Here is a 22,953-nt window from a genome sequence, read left to right as displayed (position 1 = left end):
TCCCTGCTTCAGTTATAAAACTGTATATAGTAGCTAGTGACGAGAGCTATCTTTGTTCCACGCAGCGTCCAACTCTTGTGCTTTTTACAACAGCCCAGTTTGATAGTTACTATTAACGTCACTAAATGTGAAGAATTAAAGAAACTATGGAAAGTTCCATTTAAATAAAGACTATGACTGAAAAAAAAATTTATTAAGGTGCTATTAAGAAAAACATTGTATCACACATGTAAAACGTAGACTTTAATGGGTTTTGACAAACGTTTACATTTTGGGACACGTAAAAAGACATAAAAGACATAAAAAATTTCCATTATCCCAAGTTTCCCTTGTATCCCTCCCCAGTTATTGATTTCTAGCACTATTGATTAGACTTGTCCTTTCCAGTGTTTCTTATGAACAGAACCATGCAATATGTACTCTGGCGTCTTGCTGCTTTGAATCATCATGATTGAATTTCGACTTTCATCCATATTGCCACGTGAGAAAGACATTAATCAAATAACCACCTAATTAACAATTACAACAGCATTGAGTTGAACAAAGGATAAGTACAAGTTAAGATAAATCACCTTGTTTGTTGACAATTCAACCAATATCACACACGGTGGGGGGTGCTATATAGGGTGATGATTGAGTTGGTAGAAAATAAATGTTATTAAAGGGTATCTTAAGAGAATCCTATGTTCTATTTTACGTCCCTAATTTTTAAGAAATCGGTCCAGATGACTCTGGAAACTGTTCTTCCATGGCCCTTTACGCTTCCCCCACCTTTACACATTGTAGAGAAAACGGCTCCCTAAGGCGCATGCGCCGCTCCTGCCTAGCGCTGCCAGCAACAGCCGCCGTAGGCATTGTCACACCCCCGCAAACCAAGGGGAGGTGTGCCACCCGGACTCCACTCTGCTTTCGCCTGCCCAATCCCCGGAGCCTTGGCGATCACGTGCGCGCTGCCGCCGCGCAGGCCAGGCCCCTCCTATCACCCACGTACTCCCGCGAGCCCGGCCTCGGCCTCCCCATCTCCCGAGAAACTCCCGAGGGTCGGGCTGCGCCTGCGCAGTGGAACCGGTGGGCGGGACGGGGGAAATGCGGTGGCCGAGAAGTGGGGCGGCAGTACTGGCTGGGAGCCGGCGCGGCGTTGAGGCGGCTCGGAGTGGCCGCGGACCCGGGCTGGGAAGACCCGCTCTCCTCCCTCAGTCACTGAAAATAAACTTTGCTGCTCTTTTGGCGGCGTTCTCGAGTCCGCCTCCCGGCCTGTGCGGAGGTCGGCCCGGAGCCTTCGTTCGTCAGGTTTTCCCTCCCTCCCTCCGCCGGTGCCGGGCCTTGGCGCCATGGACGCCACGGCGCTGGAGCGGGACGCCGTGCAGTTCGCCCGGCTGGCGGTGCAGCGCGACCACGAAGGTCGCTACTCCGAGGCTGTGTTTTACTACAAGGTAGAGCGGGGGGATCGCTGCACTGTTTATGAAGCTAGGGGGCGGGTCCAGGTGCCGCGGCGGCCAGGCCCACTGAGCTTTGCTTTTCCCTCTTCCTGCTCTGTTGCCCTCCTTTGCAGGGGAGAGCCCACCCGGGCTCCTGCCACCGTGGGCGGGTTTGGTCGCGGCTTGGGAGCCACCACTTCTCTGGTTACAGTCTTGGATGGCCAGTGTCCACCGTTGAGCTACGTATGGCAGCAGTAGTTAGGCATGGGTTGTTAAGTAGCCAGCTAATTCTCGCTGTCATTTGGCTCTGATTTATGGCTAAGTGGGAAGTGGTCTCTGATAAACACTGAAATAATGCATGTTCGTTGAAGAAAATAAAGTTTTAAAGAAGAATAACACGTCTCTTACCGGAGCATTTATCTTTGTGCTTGTTTGTCTACGCGTATGCACGTACACACGTTTAAAAAAAGGGAGTATAGTTGACGTGGAACGTTACATGAGTTTCAGGTGAACAACACAGTGATTCAGCTTCTCTGTACAAGACAAACTTGGATTGTACTGTTTATAGTATTTTAGCCTGTTCTTTGTATTTGAGCTTTAAAAAAGTCATTAAAGTTGCTTGTTTAATCTTATTAACGACAGATGCGTAGTATTCCATTGTGTGGATGTGCCATAATTTATTTACAGACTAATGGACATTTAGGTTCATTCTGATTTTTCAGCATCGTAAGTATTGGTGCGACTAATCTCCTTATAACTAACGCTTTACACATTTCTTGGCAGTTTATTCCTAAATTACCGGGGGCGGAATAATTAAAGAATATGACCTTCTACAGCCCACTCTCTGCTCTCCGGTCCTGAGGATTTGCAAATACACTCCTCCAGCTCTTAGCCATGGCCTCTGCTTCCTAGTAGAGGTAGCTGTATCCTCGTGATACAGTCATCTTTTTTTTTTTTTTTTTAAAGAAACAATGTCGGACTTTGATCATACCAGTAGTAGTAATTTTTTTTTATATATAAACGTGTTTGCTATCAGTAATGTGTGGTTTGCTTTTCTCAGATTATTATTTTATTGCCTTCATTTAATAATCCATAGTTAGAGACTTTTGGTGTGTTTCAGAATCATTCCTTTTGGACTTTTTTTTTTGAACAATTTCGCGAAGGTGGTATGTGTTTAAAATTCAATGTGTTTTACTTTTGTGAAATAACTGACAGATATTCATAGGTTAAAATAGTGCCATATGAAACAGCTTTGTCTAAAGCAAAAGAAAATACTACATCAGTGCCTCTTATTTTGCTGTAAGATTGCATGCATGAAGAATTTTTTATCCTTGAGAAAGTCAGAAAAGTGGTTGTGCTTCTAGGAACTGTTTATGTAAACTTTACCAGATATTTAGCATTTTCTGTCTTCATACTGTTGTGTGAGGGATTCCTTAATTGTCATTTTCAAATATAGATTAAATGAATAAAAACTGATACCAGCAAGTTTTTAGTTGGCTTTATTTCTTTTAAGCCAGATAGTTATTTGAAAATCAGTATTTACATGCAAGATAATTGGAGGTATGAAATATATATTTATACATATATAACACCAGTTTGAGATAAACTATGTTGTATTTAGATAATAATAGTACATAAAATATTTAATGTTTACATGTAAAATTTTCTTTCTCCTATGAAATGTTTAAGTCACAGAATCTGAGGAAATCATCTTCCTTACCCCCCCCCCCCCCCACAGCCTTTCAATAAATTTTCATATGGATCAAAACCATACTCTTCTTACTGATTTTGTTAAGTTCAGTGAAACAACCCCTGCTCCACTAACTGTATTCAGAAAGTTTTGTTCAGTAGATAGCTGGCTTCTTTGGATCCAGACAATTTGGCAACAGCCTCTGCAAAGTGCACATGCTTAGGTTATTGCTAGGAAGGTGTTGCGTGGAGAAATCTCTTTATGGTCCTTCTCGCCATAGCATTTGTAACCTGTTATCCTAAAATGGTAATGGGGAGAACTAGCCGCAGCATAACTGGCTTTGCGAGTATTAAAAGAACTGGAAGATGAATGCAGATTTTCTTAATTAAAATACGTTGATTCCGTACAACTGAAATCTGCTTTAAAATAGATTTAAAAGGGCACCTAGGGCACCTAGGTAGCTCAGTCGAGAGTCCGACTCTTGATTTGGGGTCAGGTCACGATCTCAGTGTTCCTGAGTTCCAGCTCTGCATAGTGCTGCTCGGGATTCTTTCTCTCAATCTGTCTCTCCAGCTGGCATGATCTCTCTCTCTGTCTCAAAATAAAGTTTAAAAAAAAATGTGTCACCCTTTGGCAGTATTTTACATGGAAAAAAAGATTTTCCACTGTGAGATATTTAACCTTTATAATTCCCCCCCCCCTTTTTTTTTTTTAATTTTTAATCTCACCATTCAACAAGGGGCTCAAACTTCGAACCTTGAGATCAGGAGTCGCATACTCTACTGACTGAGCCAGCAAGGCACCCTAAGCTTTATAATTTCTTACAATCTTTTTTTGACACTTAATATTTTTAGTTATCATTAACCTATTATTAGTATGAACCAGTAATAACCAGTATTATTATTATTATATACTTATTCTAATGCTTTTCAGGCCTAATTTTCAAGGTATATAATTTTAAGTCTGACCTATTGCATAAAAAAGGAAAGCAGAAAACATAGAAGTACAGCTATCCTGAGAAAATGTTTATAATCTCATATTTGAGTTCATAAATTTTTAACAGTATGAAAAAATTGAGAACTGAAGAAAAGGTATCGGGGGGTTATATAAAACCCACTTACTACTGTCTTAAAGACCTTATTTTGTCATTTATAGAAAGCAGTAGTGAGTTAGAAAGTGGTAGAGAAAATTCAAATTGTAATTCATTTATTAGATTCCTTTGATTTTTTATTTTTTTTATTTTTATTTTTTTTAGGAAGCTGCACAAGCCTTAATTTATGCTGAGATGGCAGGATCAAGCCTAGAACATATTCAAGAAAAAATAAATGAGTATCTGGAAAGAGTTCAGGCTTTGCATTCAGCAGGTTAGTAAAGGACTACTAAGTGTCATTTTTTTCCTTCTCTCATCACATCCTTTCCCCCTATGTTTCTCTCTTTTTTAAATTTTTATTATTTAAGTATAGTTGACATATATAGTGTTTTATTAGCCCCCTATGTTTCTCTTTCCTTTTCATTTTCATCATTGCGTCTTGATCTTCACTCTTGCTGCTCATTTCTTTTTTGGTAGTCATGTTTTTATAAGTCATAATATGGAAATAAGTGATAGATCTGTGAATAGGAAACTTAGGGATAATATAGTCCAGTCTCCTCTAATTTCTCAGGAGTACAGAGGTACTGAATTACCTATATTTAAATTGTATCAGTGGCAGAGTCAGGATTAGGACCCTGTTAAAGTCTACTTTTTAAATATCTGTCACATGCCCTCTCCTGATACTAAGATTAAATGACTTCAGTTGACCCTTGAACAAACAGGGGTTTGAACTGTGTAGGTCCACTTACACACAGACTTTTTTTATGGTACTGTGAATATATTTTCTTCCTTATGATTTTCTTAATAACATCTTCTTTTGTCTAGCTTACTTTATTGTAAGAATATAGTATATAACACATATTTAAAATATGTGTTTATCAACTTGTAAGGCTTCCAGTGAGCAGTAGGCTATTAGTAGTTAAGTTTTTGGGGAGTCAAAAGTTACATGTGGATTTCTGTCAGTGCCCCTAACCTCTTCATTGTTCAGGGGTTATGTCTCCAGTGTTGACTTCAGCAGCGTGTTCATAATCTCTTCTATATCAGTATCCTCAACCTCAAGACCTTAACTAAACTCTTTTTTTAAGCCATATCTTGGAAACCAACATGTAAGTTGATACCTGGAACAACTTGTATTTACTTTTATAGTAAACAGCATGGCAAATGCTGTGACACAAGCACACAGGCTTACTGATCACAGTTTTGTTAGAGGTATGTGGCTGCTGTCAAAACTCTGTTGCCACCGTAGAAAAGGAAGTGATAACCTACTGATATTTAGCCTTAAAAATGGATTCATCTCACTAAGAGCTCTTCTTACCCCTTTTCTTCTGTGACCCTGTAATAAAACCACAAGCAGCTTAGAGGAGTCTTTATTCAGCATTCCGTGCTGGACTTTGTGCTGTTTTCCATCACTTGTTCTCAGTAGATCAGAGCATTTATTAGCACATGGTTAGGAAAAAGTAGATCCCATCATTGGATTTCTTGTTAGGATAATCCTCTTAAGGACGAGGTAGTTTAGTTTAAGACAGTGCCCAGAAATTGCATGTATTGAAAAGTCAACTCCCTGTGTATTAGGGCCTCAATTAATACAAAGTTCTGCTGATTCATGTATCCAAAATAACATGAAATTCAAAGTAACTCTGTCTTCCCAGCCAAATGAGTTTATAAATAAGATATTTTTAAATGTGATATTCAGGCATGGATTGTGACAACTCTAATCTCTTGAGAAGTAAAGGTTTGCCAGTGAAACAGAAGTAAAGTTCAAAAGGATTTTTAAAGCATAGCATACCTTAATTGTTTTGCTAGCTTTTTGACCCTCTTTGTTCAACAAATGAAGTATAATTTGTAGAGAATCCAATGGATTAATTATTATTTTAAGCAAAAGAATCCCTCTTCAGGTGAACATTTCAGACAATGTGTAAAACAAATTTTGCTGACAGGGCACTCTTGAGGGATAAGTTGATTTCTGGGTGAGGAAGGGTAACACAGTTTGAAATTCACCAGTATAGTATAAAGAGCTCAAGATTTAGAATTAAAAGATCTAAATTGTATCTTGTAGCTGCAAAACCTTAGGCTAGATCAGTCCATCTCAACTGGGAACAGTTTTGTACCTCAGAAGATTTTGGGCAGTGTCTGGAGAGATTTTTGGGGTTTTAGAATAGGGAGAGGTGGGAAGTATACTATGGCAACTAGCTGGGTAAAGGCCAGAGATCTTACTAAAGATCCTCCGATGCAGAGGACAGTCTACAGCAAAGAATTATCCAGGTGAAAATGTCAGTCATGTGTGACTGAGAAACTTTGGGCTAGATATTTTAACATTTTTGAATTTTGGTGTCTTCATTTTGTAAATGGGATGAGTATATGCTTCAGAGAGGTGTTAAAGTCCTAAAAAGTTGCCACCATACCTTTAAGAGAGAAAATGTGAAGCTTTTTTTTTTTTTTTAAATAACAGCTTTATTGAGCTGTAATTCACTTACCATAAGATTCATCTTTTTAGAGTATACAATTCAGTGGTTTTTTAGTATATTTCCAGAGTTGTGGAGCCATCACTGCTAACTGTAGAACATTTTTGTTGCCCCAAAAGAAACCTCTTATCCATTAGCAGTCACCCCCTCTCCATTCCTCCCACCCACTGTCCTCTAGCAGCCACTACACTAACCTATTTTGTATCTCCCTGGAGTTGCCTTTCTGGACATTTCCTGTAAATAGAGTCATCCAGTATGTGGCCTTTTGTGTCTGACTTCTTTCCTTTAGCATTAATGTTTTCAGGGTTTATCCTTGTTGTAGTATGTGTCAACACTTCATTGCTTTTTATGGCTGAATAATAAAGCCATTGTGTCAATATACCATATGTTGTTTATCGATTCATCAGTTGATGGACATTGTCTTGCTTCTACCTTTTGGCTGTTGTGAATAATACTGTTTGGAACGTACGTGTGTGTGTTTTTGTGTGGACATAGGTTGTTAGTTCTCTTTGATATATACCCAGGAGTGAAGTTGCTGGGTCATGTGATAGTTTTATGTCTAACTTTTTGAGGAACTGCTGAACTGTTTTCCGAAGTAGCAACACCATTTATTTCCACCATCAATGTATGAGGCTTCCATTTCCTTCACATTCTTACCAACATTTATTATTTTCTGTCTTTCTTAATTTTAGCCACCCAAGTGGGTATAAATGTGGCATCTTGGGTTTTGATATGCATTTCCCTGCTGACTAATGTTGAGCATCTTCTCATGGGCCAGTTGGCCATTTGAATGTCTTTGGAGAAAGGGTTGTACAGATCTTTTGCCTATTATGTAAATCAGGGCTTTCCAGAGAAACGGAAGCAATAGGATATAAAGATATTTAGTATAAGGAATTGAATCATAACAGAGCCTCATTATGGAGGCTAAGAAATCCCATCATGTGCAGTCTGCAAGCAAGAAAGACCTAAGAAAGCCAGTGGTGTCCAAGTCAAAAAGCCTGAGAGGCAGGGGAGTTGATTGTGTAAGTCCCAGTCCCTGGGGCAGGAAAAGACTTAAAAAAAAAAAAAAAAAAGAGAGAGACAGAGAGAAAGCCGTCATTTGGAGAGGGTAAATTCTCCCTTCCTCTGCCTTTTTATTCTTTTCAGCTCCTCAGGGGATTAGTTGATGCCCACCCACACTGGGGAAGACAGTCTGCTTTTACTACCAATTCAAAGGTTAATTTCATTCAGAATCACTCTCTTAGATGTACCTAGAAACCAAGTCTAGACAAGTATCTAGGCACCCAGTAGAGTTGATACAAATTGATAAGATTAATCATCACACTCATTTTTAAAATTGGAGTTGTCTTTTTATTATTTAGTTGTAAGAGATTTTTTACATTCTTGAAATAAGTCCCTTATAAACCTTTATATTAAAAACAAACAAATACGTATTTCAAAGAGCAGTAAAAATATATGATTATTTAACCTGGACTCAGATGAATAGGAAACAACAGGAACTTTATCATCAGGGCCTAAGATACTGTGCCACACAATTATTGTCTGTACTGAAAAACATTGTTTTAATTTCCTTAAATAAAATAGAGTTTCTTTAGAATCAACATTTTCCAAATTTTTTTGTTTTGTCTTTGGGGCAGGGCAGGGGTATGTGAGGAGTACTCCAGGTGTTTTATTTTTTAAAGGAAGAAAGTGCTGGCAAGGATAAATTCAGGGGAAATTTTTTTTTTTTTTGCAAATTATACATTTTTGATATTTTTGGTCTCTGGCATGTATTGTGTGATGAATTACAAAAGTAGGGATTTTTTTCTTTTTAGGCCTTAAAATTCAGATTGAAAGGGGAGAAATTAGTCAGTTTAGGGATCATTATTTGACCTTGTTTTTAAAATGAAAAATTACAAAGTTTTGATAAAAAATGTCTTAAATGTATTAAAGTGGTGTGTTTCCTGGATATATATAAATACACGTAAATGTAATATTTCATCTATATGGCCCTTTTCCTATCCTAGTTCAGTCAAAGAGTGCAGATCCTTTGAAATCAAAACATCAGTTGGACTTAGAGCGTGCTCATTTCCTTGTTACACAAGCTTTTGACGAAGATGAAAAAGGCAATGTGGAAGATGCCATAGAATTGTATACCGAAGCTGTAGATCTCTGTCTGAAAACCGTATGTATAGCTACTAGTTAAATTTGGTGGGATTAAGCGAAGAGATTTCTTCTGTTACTGGTGAATTTTATTTAACCATTCCTTTAAGAAAAAAAATTACTGTATCGTTAAGAAATATAATTAAGTTATTACTCCTCATTAAAAGATGATGAAGAGTAGATAATTAATGATGGATTTTTAACATTTTGTTAAAAAATGGAGCTTTAAGATTGAATCGTTAGGCAATGTTGTTGTTGTTTTTAATTTTAGGTGTTATTTTTTAACCTGTTTAAACCCATGTACCTAAAATTATTACAGGAAGAATTCACCAGCACAAATCCATGAATTTAGAATAAACCTCCCCCCATTTTTTTTTTTTAATTTCATACATTAAAAAATAAGTGGTTTGGGAGAGCTTTGTTGTGTTGCAATGTAAAATCTATATGCTGAGGGGCTTTTACTGCTCCCTGTGGACCCTGTTTGGGACAGTTAGCTTTAAGGGACATCTAGGGCATGAGAGAGAGCAGTGTAGTGTATTTGATAGGAAGATGAGGTGGAATGATAGAGAGTGGTGTTCTCAGTATTGTCAGAGGACTGGCTTTTTGTCCAGGGAAACCATCTTGCCTGATTCTGTAGGAACCTGAGACTGGGGGTGAGTGTTGGTCTCCTGAGGCTCCTGCTGCTCAGCTTTCTGTGACACCATGTTTGTACAGTTGTGGCTCATTTACCACATGACGTGGTCTTAAAGTTTACCTCAGTGACAAGTTTTCAATGCTGTTTTAAATGACACCTTTAAGGATGAAAACAAATGGTCATCTTGGTTTATTCTCTCATTATTTGAAGAAATATATTGCGTTGTAAATTATCTGCTTAGAAATATGGATCAAGCAAAGAAAAAAATTATGCTTCAGAATGTCTGTCTCTCTTTCTCTTAAGTCTTATGAAACTGCTGATAAAACTCTGCAAAATAAACTGAAACAGTTGGCTCGACAGGCACTAGATAGGTGAGTTTTGGTCACTCAAGTTCTTATCCATGGATGGCAGTGTACTGTGTTACTTAAATTTGACAGATGTCTCTAAATGTGTTGTAGAGTTCATAGTGACAAACGTCCATCTTTAACCTGAGGTCTAGAGCAAGTCGACCTTCTTCCTCTGGGTGAATTTATTTCTTTTTATTCCCTGCTTTCAACTCAAGAAATAACAAATCAGTCAAGACACTTTTTATTTAGTGTTTGCTATGTGTAAAACAAAATGATTATGATATTGATATGATTATGATATTGAAGTGGAAGACTTCCTTCTGTTGTGTTGTATCAAATTTCCAGAGAGCCTTCCAGAACTACTATTAAAGTTAGAGAAATTGACATTGAGCTGGCCTGCATCCATATACATACCCCCAAATTATATAGTATCTGTAGCTCTTTCAACTCTTTGCTCAGATGTCAACTTTCCAACAAGGCTTTGCAATAACCATTTCATTTAAGATGGAATCTCCTCCAGTACTTTCATCTTGCTTACTCTAACTTTTTCCCACAGACCTTACCACTTTCTAAAGTATATGACATTTACCAGTTTTATCATGTTTATTATGAATGTCTGTGCCCCTTTGAACGCCAACCCTCCATGTAAACTGTGAGTGCAGAGAATTTTGTCTGTTTTGTTCAATGCCGTAGCCACCTAGCTGAGTGCCAGACATATAGTATGTGTTCAGTGGTATTTGAGAATGAATAGATTTGCGCAAGAGAACCATACCTCTTAAAAAAGAGTGTTAGAGATGAAGGTAAAGGATGGAAATTACATTTATGTATGAATAAAATTACCTCTTTTTGAGGCTCTTACTAGGTAGCTATACCACCCCCAGCCCTTCTTTTTTTTTTTTTATTGAGGTATAAGAGTCATCCTTCTTTTTTGTTGCCATCATCTAACATTTAGTTTGTCTCTCCAGATTCATGAGGGTATGAGCACTTGACACATAGTTATCTTCTCCATTTTCACTTCACTAGTCAGAATCATAGGTGATGTTTATTACCCATGTGGATAACCCATCCGGTATCCTCTGAGTGCACCCTAAACACAGAGGGGTGGGTCGGTCATTGGCTTCTTTGAGGGTCTGTTGAAAATTATGGGTCCTCTTCCTAAGAAAAATGTACATAAAATTTTTTTCATGTACATTTCATGTAATTTCAGAGTGTTCACAAGATTCCTGAAGCTCCTATGTGGACCTCAAGTTAAGAACTTCTGTTTGAACCTTTGACAAAACAAAGCCACAATTGCCTTGGATATCATGTGACACATTCCATGATCAACTCTTGCCCTGGTCTCATCTCCTCCTGCCTCTCATTTGTACTTTTCACAGGGGCGTCATCCATTCTTTTGAAGTTATCTTTAACTTGTTGTGCTATTTCATACTCCTGCACATCTGCACGTGCTCTTCTCTCTACTTAGAATGCTCCCTCACTCCCCAGGTGGAGTTCTGTGGCTCACACATCCAGTTCAGAAAAACCTCCCCTGACTCACCCTCATTTCTTGGTCATTAAGTTAATATCTTCTGCTGTGCGTTCACTCGCATGTAATACTTCTAGCATCTGTCACTTTTGATGCAGTTGTCTTTCTTTCCCCACAAAATTCTGAACACCTTAAGAGAAGAGATTGCATTTTATACATTCTTATATCCCCCTTACTTTGCATAGTATCTGACATGCAATAAGTGCTCAAGTAATGTTCTCAGTAATGTTATCAATTAATGTTTATCAGTAGCGAAATACTGAATCTTACTTTGGGAAGTAGCTTAAGTAGTGAACTGTTGACTGGTATGTATGAATCTTACTAGTTTTACATTAGGAATGCTTGACTGGTTCTTGAAGTAAATTTTATTTTCTGGAAAGCTTAAAAACTAGAACAGTTTTTCTGTACCTTTTTCTATTATAGAGCAGAAGCATTGAGTGAGCCTTTAACAAAACCATTATGTAAAATCAAGTCAACAAATATCAAACCAAAGCCACCTCCAACGAGAGCACATTTTCCACTAGGGACTAGTCCCTTCCTTGAAAGACCTCAGCCCTTTATAAGTCCACAGTCATGTGATGCACAAGGACAGAGATATACAGCAGAAGAAATAGAAGTTCTCAGGTAAATCAGTTTATGATTCATTGTAATGAATAATTTTGTTAACATAACACAGGTAATTTAATTTTTATCAGGTTCGCTGAGTTGTATTCACATCTTTGTTATGGTGTGTTGTGCTTTTATTCAGGTATAAATTATATTGCCATATAGCCATAACTTGAAATAGTTAAAATTTGTTCTCATATATTTTAGTGTTAGCATTTCTAGTAGGTCTTTCTGAAAATCCTAATGTACTTGAAAATCGAACACTGAGGGGCACCTGGGTGGCTCAGTCGGTTAAGCGGCCGACTTTGGCTCAGGTCATGATCTCGCGGTCTGTGAGTTCGAGCCCCGCGTCGGGCTCTGTGCTGCCAGCTCAGAGCCTGGAGCCTGTTTCAGATTCTGTGTCTCCCTCTCTCTGACCCTCCCCCGTTCATGCTCTGTCTCTCTCTGTCTCAAAAATAAATAAACGTTAAAAAAAAAAAATTTTAAATCGAACACTGAAAAGGTTAAACAATAAAATAGAGCTATGGTAGACCACTCATACTCTATGCAACTGGTAACCAGAGCCCATTAGGGAAAACAGTTGTCACCTTGAAATAGTTTAGACCTGGGTCAGCAAAGGGAATGGTCTTTAAAGGGTTATAAAAAAGAAAACGAAGAAAAAACAATGTGTGACAGAGACCTCATTGCAAAGCCAAAATGATGTACTGTCTGGTTCTTTACAGAAAACATTTGCCAATCCCTGGTTTAGGAAGCCAGCTCAGAGTCTGGAAGCAGCCTCAGGGGATATTAAAAATGCAAAACAACAAAGTTGTGGAAATCCTTGTGATTGTGTTGTGAGCCAGTGTAGATGGGCTATAGCCAGTGTGGCTTTTCTTCAGTTGGAGGAGATCCAAAGTGCGCATAACTGTGCAAGTCATGTAGTCTCACTTTTAATTTCCTAAAATTGAACTGAAAGGCTTCCTTCATTTGCAACAGCCACCAGAAGGCAGTTTTCTTTTTTTTCTTACTGAAGATTTTCATTCTTCTACTAATGTGACTCATTTAGCCTAGAACAATTGCACACGAACCAATACAACACACAGGACAAAGAAGGGTGGTTTTGGAGTTGAGAGACCATAAGTAACAGTCTGACACTGAGGCCACTCATCCATATGCTCCTTTCTACACACATTTGAGTTTCATGCTACAACAAAACAACTCTACCATTTCTGCCTAACAGAATTCAGCTATCCTTTATACAGGTGAAAAGTTCTCATCCTCTCAAAATGAGAATACACAGTCATTGTATCCATTGCTCACTGTATTATTAACCAGTCCTCAAGGTCAGTCACAGTCTCACTGAATATTATTACCTAAAGACTAAATTGTGAAGCTACCCTGAAACTACTTCTAAATAAAATGAGGGAAAGAAACAGAAGAAGAGAATAGTTGTTACATACAAATAAACATATACACAAAATATGCAAAGCTGCTACAAACCACATTTCTTTAATTCGTCAACAACCATAGCTTCCTTCTTGCACTACCCATAGCTCATGCTCATAACCAGAAAATCTGAAGGACCTATTTTTCAGAATTGTAAATGTCATGTTTTTTAAGTTCCAAAATAACTAAGTGATCACTTTCTCCCTTTGGGCTTACGATAGAAGCCTAAGTTTTGTGTCCTGGTGTCAGGGACACTTTTGATACCTTTAGTATAGGCTTATCTTGAGACCATGGTTTAGTTGTGAAGGGTGTTAGTTTTAAAAGGATAACTCTCAATGAATTGAACTGAATCAGTTATTTTTTGGTATTCAACTATTTTGTGAAAATGATATTAAAATAAAGATATCAACAGTATGAGATTGTCACTTTAATTTTATTACAGCACCGTACCTTGTCATATAATTTTAAGGCGTTTAAATGAGATTGGTAGTTAAGATAAACTTGAACAATTAGATTTTTTTTCTTGTGCTTTATAGGACAACATCAAAAATAAATGGTATAGAATATGTTCCTTTCATGAGTATTGATCTGAGGGAACGTTTTGCCTATCCAATGCCTTTTTGGTAAGTAAGTACTGTTGTAATTTCTACTTCCAAGATCATTTTAATTTTTCTGTAGTATTTCCATACTCTGAAATCCAATTTAATTCACAGCCTTGAAATTATAATTTGTAATAAAAATTTGGAAGAGAGGTACAGCTGTGAGAAAAAGGTAAGGCAACATAGCAAGAGTATCTCTGTTGTCATTTGCCTGGCAATGGGTACGTACGAATCTCCTTTTGCCTACCATTACACTAGCACAGTACCTGGCACAGAGTAAGCCCTCAGTAAATGTTTGTCAAATTGGTGTTTGAATCACAACAACAAAGTCAGTAAAGAAATTGAATGGAAAAGTTACAGAATGACAGTGTCATTGTTTACTGAAATCCAGTTCAAGAAAGGGTTAATTTTGAAAGTGTTGGTTAGCACAGCCTTCCAGCACTGTGGCAGCTTATATTAAGAGCCTTAAAAATGTTATTTGGTTCATGACTCCTGGCTTCTACTAATCCTAAGGAAATAAAGATTTGGCTAAATATGTGTATAAGAGCATTCATCAAAACATCTGTGATAGCAAAAAATTATTGAAACAAACTATCCAAAAATATGGAAATGCTTAAATTAATGGCTCATCTATGTTATAGTAAATGTTTATGCTACCAATAAAAAACGCATCTTTGAAAGATGTAGGGAAAACGCTTGCAGTATAGTAAATTAAAGAAGAAAAAATTTGGATGTTGTATGTGTATTTTTCCTTTTTTATGTATTTATAGAGATGTAGAAAAAAGATATAAAGGTACACATCCAGTATTTACAGTGGTTATCTTGATGGGAAAATTGGGTGATTTAATTTTTTAAAATTTTTCAAAATTTTTGCAATGAGCTTGTTATACTTACCAGAAAAAAATCAGAGTTGATTATTATATACAGAATATGTAAAAGGCTCTATAAAGAACAAAAGGGCTCTTTCTCATTTTCTAGTGTTTTGTTATTCTTAGATGGGCAAAAGTTAGATATCTCCAAGCCAATGGGTTATCAACCTAATTTTTTGCCCTCAACCATGTGATGCTGGTTACTGATTAGAGTCTGACACATTTTTGTATCTGAGAGGTTCTATAGTATTGATCGATGTTAAGGGCACACAAATTCTAGAGCCAGACTATCCAGTTTCATATCCTGTATGATGCTGGGCAAGTTGTTAAATCTGTCTCAAATTTTAAAATAATAGTGGAATCTGCCTCATAGTGTTACTGTAATCAATAAAATACAAAGCACTTACTGCTGCTTGTTATATTGTTAATATAATAAGGGTTAACTGGTAGAAAAATAACTACTTTGTTAAATGCTAAATTATATTACAAAATTTGGTTGTACATTTCAGACACTTCAAAGTGTTTACAGTACACAAGAAAACAAAAAATGTATCCCTTTGAACAATAATTTCACTTCAGGAAACCATTTCTGAAAAGTGTTTATGGATGTAGTAAAAAATTTATATAAAAGATATTCATCAATATTGTAATTGTGAACGTGTGAATCAGTTATTCTAATATACTCTTAAATGGTTATGTCCAAGTAGAGATGTAAACTTGCAGTTCCAGTTTTTGTGTAACAAGTTAAGATAAATCATGTTTTTAGTACTCATGCAACAGAAAGTCTTTAAGACAAATACTATACAACGATGAACAACATGTTTTCAAGAAATTAAATAACATGGGAAAATGCTTATAATTGAGACACTAAAATGTAACACCATGCAAATTCCCTTAATTTAGGCATAACACTGGTCACAGTTGGAATTTTACATGTTTTGTATAAGATTACTTGCTTAATGCCAGGCTTCCACAGTGGATTATAAATTTCATAAGGACAGAGAACATGTCTACTTTAATTAAGTTATGCTCCAGTAATCAGCAGAAAAAGTAACAGTAAATATTTCAAAATTCACAGGTAACAGACTAATGAAGAAGGGCTCCACAATTTGTAAATCTTTGGCTAGAAAGGTTGAGTGATTAAAGTTATAAGAAAACATTGAATTTGATAACTGGGGACTTTTGAGAGATCGGATATTAAGGAATCTTGGATTTACTCTGTATTCTCATATGGCAGGTTAATACAAAGTAATTAAACTATGGATTTGAATTAACTTTATATTTTCCCCTAAAATTTTGTGATGGCTGTCTTTAAATTCTTCTTAATCCATTCAGCTCATTTTCCATTAACAATCAGCTACTGTTAACTACTCAGGTACCAAAATGTTACCTAGAACACCAGTGGTTCTATGAGACGATCATCAAAAAGTTTGAGAAGTGTTATATATGATAGTCTAAGAAATTTACATACACCTTGGTTTATTAAACATTTACAGATGTCCTCTAATGAAAACAAACAATGTAGGAGTTTGTAGATCACACCTGATCACAGAACCTCCTTTTGCCTAATATCAACACTTTCTGCAAAAAGCATATTATATTTGCTTCAGTTTGCATATCATAAACTTTGTATTGTCCTAGAAATCTTAAGAAACCTGAAGACTGTTACCCTTCTTCTAGAAGAGGTTTAAGGAAAGGTAGATGTTTTTTATTTTGTGCTATACATTAATTTTAGAAGAATTCTACACAGTGTATTCCCAACACACAGTGAGTTAGAGGGTAATGGATAAGAATGGTGGCTTTGGCACCAGAGACCTGGATTCAAATACCACTTCTGCCACTTTTTAGCTGTATGACCGTGGCAAGTTAATCACTTTAAGCCTTTTACAAAATTACTTGCTTTAATGGAATTGTTTTCAAGGTTAAATGAATAGCGTATGTAAAATACTTTAGCATGATGCCTAACACATGCTTATTACTTAGTAATTAGCTACTCTAAACATTAGCCTTGCAGAGAAGAGTTTGTCGAGCCATGGTAAGGATCTGTAGCTTCCTAGGTCCCTTTGATTTGAATCAGTTTGTATTGTAATTAATGGCTCCATTTTATTGAAACTGAATTCCTTGAATATAACAATGCTACATTAAACTTTTAAATTATATTCTTAAAGCAGTATTTTAGGATGGTACAAGCATAGCTATGATCATTATACCTCCCCCCTAAAAAATCTCTAGGAAATTTAATTTTGTTTTTGTGTTATTTTTAAAGATTAATTTTGTTATTAGTAGTAGTATTTAATTTTTATTATTACCTCAGTGATAGATGGGGCAAGCTACCGTTATCACCTAAACAAAAAGCTACATTTTCCAAATGGGTACGACCAGAAGACCTCACCAACAACCCTACAATGATTTATACTGTGTCCAGTTTTAGCATAAAGCAGGTAAATATTTTATATAATTTTATATGAAAGCTAACATTTTGAAGTAATTTAAATGTAGATTTGGGTTTTTTCTTAGTTTTTATTATATACTGAGGTGCATGAGTATAATTGGAAAGATTATTCTGCACACTTTGACTTAGACATACTGGGATAATATAAGTAAGTGTTTTGAGCAGTTACAGATTTTTATATAGACCCTGTTTATCAATATGTTCTTACAGATGAGAAAGTTGAAGATCTGAACATCACCTTTGATAAGAGAATATATATTTTTTAAAAAGGGAGATATTAGGCTTATTAAAAACACTTCAGTGGTAGAACAACAGTATGGCTTTATTGCAAGCTTTATTAATAAAAGTTTTGCATTGACGTACAGATATCTTCCAATTGGTATAAAAACAAGGGTCCTAAAATATTATGATTCAAGAATCTTTTCATGTGCATGTTCACTTTAATTGGTAATATGATAATAAACCATTTTTTAAAATACCTTTAAATTATCATTAAAAATGTGTGGATTTGGTGAAGTATGCTTTTATCCATGTAAGAAATACATCATTCATATGTATTCTAAATTAACTTTATTGAAATACCTTAGTTTTTCTAGGATTCGTTTGAAGAAAATTTGTATGAGTTGGCAGCATAGCATTTCTATTTATTATTTTAGTATTCAAGCAACAGGGTACTCCGTATAAAAAGTTCGTGCTTAGGTGCAGTGATTAAATAATGTTGAAATTACATGAATGAACAAATTGATATATTAATAATTCTTATTAACAGACAATAGTATCAGATTGTTCCTTTGTGGCATCACTGGCTATCAGTGCAGCTTATGAAAGACGATTTAATAAGAAGTTGATTACCAGGTAAAATTTTGTATTTGTCCCTTTAGCCCTTTTCATGTAATTGTTTCTTAACTAGAAATTAATAGCTTAGGTCTTATCTGCACAGAAAGTGAAGAAGGCATTTCACTTAGAATATGTTACCTTGTGTGTTAAGCAGATGATTTGTGAATGTGGAAAGGTTCCCTAAAACAGTCTAAGAACATATGCATGTGTGTTAAATATATATATATGAAATAAGTATATTTTGAAGTAAATGAAATTGGTAAATTGGTAAATTGGTAAAATAAAATTATGTCATATGTATAATTATACTCTATGGTAGCCACTAGCCACATGTGGATATTGAATACTTGAAATGGGCTAGTCTGAATCAAAACGGGTTGTTAAGTGTAAGATGCATCAGATTTTGAAAACTAAGCACAAAAAAATATAAAGTTGGAAAATATCTCAAATTTTTATAGTAATAACACATTGAAATCGTATTTTGGATAAGTTCAGTTAAATAAAATATATTAAAATCTCACCTTTTTAACTTAATATCCTACTGAAAAATATAAAATATTTCTGTTGGCTAGAACTGCTTTAGAGTGTCCTGAAATGTTGCCAAAATACTTTTTTTCTCAATTTTTAAAAGTTTTATTATCTTAAAATCATTCATTGTAAAAATTAAGCATTATAATTTTTTCATGCAACTTGTCCTGAGTGATTTTTGTGTAAGTCTTGAGATTACAAAGATGAATTAAGTACAGACCTTAGTTTCAAGCTGTTTACCATCTTGGATAAATAGATCATATAAATAATTAATATGTAGTGTAAAAGAAAATTGATACTGATACAAGTATCTTATTGGATAATTTTGTGTAACTTATCTCTGTCAGAGTTGTAGTTAAGTAGTTCTGGTTAACTGAAATGGTCTTTTCTTGAGCCAGTGGTAGATTATTTTAACTGGCTTAAAATATATCCACTTAATAGAAAATTTATTAGAGTACATAATTAAAAGCTTAGTATTTTTCAGAGTATTGTGAAATTTATTCCCTGTTGTGTGATCTCATAAGATACTTTCTTTGTACTAAATAAGCATGAAATTCTTTTTCTAGGCCTATTATAGAAAAATATTCTCAAGTTTATTTTTATAAAATTGCCAAGACATCTGTCTAAATAAAATATAATATCCTGCTTAGTTTATATTGAATATTAATTTGGTATTTCAATATTTATTTTCCTTACAAAAGCATAATTTATCCTCAGAATAAGGATGGTGAGCCAGAATACAATCCATGTGGAAAGTATATGGTAAAACTTCACCTCAATGGTGTCCCAAGAAAGGTGAATAATGTCTCTCCCCATCCCCAACCCCTTCTCTCTCTCCCTCCCCCACCTTTGAATATTGAGTAGAATCATTAAGAAATGTTAATTTGTGTAAACATTTAAAAAGATTTTGAGTCTGGTTTTATGCATATTACTACCGATAACATCATATGTTAATAATTAAAACTAAAAATCAAGAAACCATTTTAAAAATGGTTTTGGGAAATTTATAGAAAATTTCAGAAAGTAACAATGAGCTAATGACTACCAATGCTTAAACTTTAATCTGATAGTTTTTAATTGATTAAAAAAGAAATCAGACAAAACTAAATCTGTTAGGTCACAAGAGTTTATATGTATAGTCATAACTTCAGATCTAAGAAGTCTTTAGAATTATGTTTTCCTTTATGAAATATATACGCAGTTTTAAATTACACTAGTTTCTTTAAGAACTGTGAACCTGTTGTGATGGCCTGGCATTGTTGGGATTCTCTAGCTCTTGTCTACTCTGAAGTCTGTGGATCAACGTTAGCATTTCCTGGGAACTTACTAGAATTGCAGAATTTTAGGCCTCACCTTGAACCTACTGAATGAGAATCTGCATTTAAACAGTCCTTTCAGTTTGGGAAGCTGAGTTGTTGTTCAGTGGCTCAGTAATACTCAAATTTTGGTGTGTACAGAAGTAGGTGCAGGGCTTGTTAAAACAGATTTTTGGGCCCCACCCCCAGAGTTTCTGGTTCAGAAGTTGTGAGTGGGGCCATAATTTGCATTTCTAACAAGTTCTCAGGTGACATGGATGCTGCTGAGAACATCCTTTGAGAACTGCTGCTCTAGCTGATTACTTAAAATTATTGAGAATGGTTTTTCTGAACTGTAATCTTTAACTCCTTGTTTAAAGAATCTTTGAAAATGTAGTTGCATGATTCTCACATTAGTGTTAGATCGAAATTCTTCCTATCCTTGTTTCCCAAATCACTTTATAATGTGAACTAGAAACTGTATTTGTGGTGATCTCTTCCCCTATTTAAATATATTTTTTAGCCATAATATTCTACTTTTACAACTGAACATGAGTCTTTTTCTAGGTTTAGGTTAAAGTTACAGATAGTAATACAATATTTTTACCTTAATAGTGAAGCCCTTTTGTAATTATTTTAGATATAATGTACATTTCTAGAATCTGTAATAATTTTGATGGTAGATCCATTTAACCAGTTGGCTCAAAGGTATCACCTGATAGGGAGATTAGCCTGTAAAATTGTATAAAGACATATATGTATAATATTTTATAATTGACCAAATTCTAGAAATCTGAATCTATCATGATCTTTATAATAGTCATATTGTGCCTTTGTTTCATCTGTATGAAAGGTATTTTTTTTCCTTGATAGGAAGGATTTTAAGATATTTTGTACCACCTAAGGAAATTAATGTTCTCTTTCTCCAGGTGATAATTGATGATCAATTACCTGTTGATCATAAGGGAGAATTGCTCTGTTCTTATTCTAACAACAAAAGTGAATTATGGGTTTCTCTCATAGAGAAAGCATATATGAAGGTCATGGGAGGATATGATTTCCCAGGATCCAATTCAGTAAGTAACAGGATGATCCAGACAGACTTATACTATCCAGTATGACTATTTTGAGAGATTATGGAGGATATGTTTGTTTAAAGGAAAATAAACAGTATTAACTCCTGAAAAATGCTGATCCAATTCCCCTATTAAGGAAGTACTTATTTTCTTTTACAAGGATAGAGTGTTATAAAGACTCAGTATTCAGGGAAGCTTAAAATATATGTCTCCTGTCCTGTTGGGATACAAGACCAGTTAGATACAGTGTACCTTTCCAAAGAAGTCTCTTCAGATCAAAGGATGTGTCATATTGTCATCCTTACATATATATATATATGTGTGTGTATATATACGTGTGTGTGTGTGTGTGTGTGTGTATATATATATATATGTATATATATATATATATATATATATTTTATAAATTCACATTCAAGGAGTTTCTTGTTTCTTAATTTTTCCCAATCCTAACACTACTTAGCCTATAAAACAAGGTGTGTGCCAGTGTCCTTTAGTTGTATGAGGTAAACTGGGCTTAGATTAGTCATATTAGTATAACTTTGAATTACGGCACTAACCAGCCTGGAGCCTTAAAAACAGTATTTAAGCATTCTTAGCCTCTTTGTTTGTCTAAAATAGGAGGATAACACCCACCTCTCAGAATTGTAAAGACTAAATGAAATAATGTATGCAAATCATCCATTGTTCATAGCTGGTTAGTTTCCCTGCCTGGTACAGGCCTCCTTCACTCTCTGGTTCTTACAATGTTAGGCAGAGAATGTATAGGTGATAGGTAAATGAAATAGGATGTTAAAATTTTTTCTCAGCCTGCATGCTCAATTGTTCTGTCCTTCAAATATTTTCAGTTTAGCTTTCCAATTCAGTGCCTTTTAATTTACCCAGCGTAGCCTAGAAAATGAGAATATATGTAAATCATTAGAAAAGTGACTCTCACAAGTGAGTCACTTTAGTGAGTACTAAATGGTGAATGACAGTCACCATCATTATTAAAGCAGCTTTTTCCTGTTACATGTTTTTGAGTTTTCATCATACTTACCAGTAAAATAATTCTTGCATTCAGGGAAAGCAACAGAGATTATAAGGAATAGATAAACTTGTGCTTAAATCCAAGTAGGAATTTGAGTTAAACAAGAAATTTATTAGTGGTAGAAAACAGCTTGCTACCCTCTGATTTATTCTATCGAAATCATTATATCAAATTAGTGGGATTTAAGAGTCTGGCAACAACATAGACACTCCTGAAAATGTGTTTATGTTACAGAATATTGATCTTCATGCACTGACTGGGTGGATACCAGAAAGGATCGCTATGCATTCAGATAGCCAAACTTTCAGTAAGGATAATTCTTTCAGAATGCTTTATCAAAGGTAAACATACTCATATTCTCTCTCTCTCTCTCCCCCTGCCTTCCCCCCCCCCTTTTTTTGGAAGTAAAAGAGGCTATTTTAAAACTTTATGCCTTATTTATAGAAGAGATATTGCAGAGGAAACATTATTAATTAGTTAGAGAAATTGTGATTTTATTTATTTTGTTTTTGGTTTAAGTAATCTCAACACCCCGCATGGGGCTCGAACTCAACAACCCTGAGATCAAGAGTCGCATGCTCCACCAACTGAGCCAGCTGGGCACCCCGGGAAATTGTGTTTCTAAAATAGAGTTCACTTTATGTACTTGCTACGGCCAGCCCTCAGTTATCCTCACTGATGGTTACAATTAATCCAGATTATAAATAATCCCAAAACATTTGAATCTGGAATGTCATATGGACAACTTGTTTTGTACTTCCTAAGTACCTACAATTTGAGGGAAAGTGGAAAAAGAGAAGTCTGAGAATATAAAGAGGAAGGTAGCTTAACCTTAAAAGAATGATCCACATGTAGGGACTGGAAAATTGTCTATACAATACACATTCATTAGTGAAACTAGAAAACTTCAAAGATCTCACAAAATGTA

At 35.5% G+C, this 22,953-nt stretch overlaps 1 protein-coding gene across 3 annotated transcripts in view; it reads left to right on the top strand.

The window, feature by feature from the left end:
- The first annotated feature begins 1,066 nt into the window (after positions 1-1,066).
- Positions 1,067-22,953, top strand: part of CAPN7 (calpain 7) — a 42,180-nt gene continuing 20,293 nt past the window's right edge. The window contains exons 1-11 of one of the 3 annotated variants that reach the window (XM_058729862.1): positions 1,067-1,433; positions 4,364-4,472; positions 8,667-8,824; positions 9,740-9,807; positions 11,732-11,932; positions 13,876-13,962; positions 17,122-17,248; positions 18,029-18,114; positions 19,326-19,419; positions 20,849-20,995; positions 22,260-22,366. In XM_058729862.1, the coding sequence (XP_058585845.1) occupies positions 1,332-1,433; positions 4,364-4,472; positions 8,667-8,824; positions 9,740-9,807; positions 11,732-11,932; positions 13,876-13,962; positions 17,122-17,248; positions 18,029-18,114; positions 19,326-19,419; positions 20,849-20,995; positions 22,260-22,366 (1,286 nt within the window). In that variant the 5' untranslated portion in view covers positions 1,067-1,331. Of the gene's footprint in view, positions 1,434-4,363; positions 4,473-8,666; positions 8,825-9,739; positions 9,808-9,854; positions 10,436-11,731; positions 11,933-13,875; positions 13,963-17,121; positions 17,249-18,028; positions 18,115-19,325; positions 19,420-20,848; positions 20,996-22,259; positions 22,367-22,953 lie in introns of those variants that run through there. The other 2 variants (XM_058729860.1, XM_058729861.1) reach the window with 2 other exon arrangements.

Source organism: Neofelis nebulosa, chromosome 5, assembly GCF_028018385.1.
Source record: "Neofelis nebulosa isolate mNeoNeb1 chromosome 5, mNeoNeb1.pri, whole genome shotgun sequence".
Taxonomy (NCBI): Eukaryota; Metazoa; Chordata; class Mammalia; order Carnivora; family Felidae; genus Neofelis; species Neofelis nebulosa.
The sequence above is the reverse complement of the archived record's forward strand: the minus strand, read 5'-3'. Positions and strand labels throughout refer to the sequence as shown.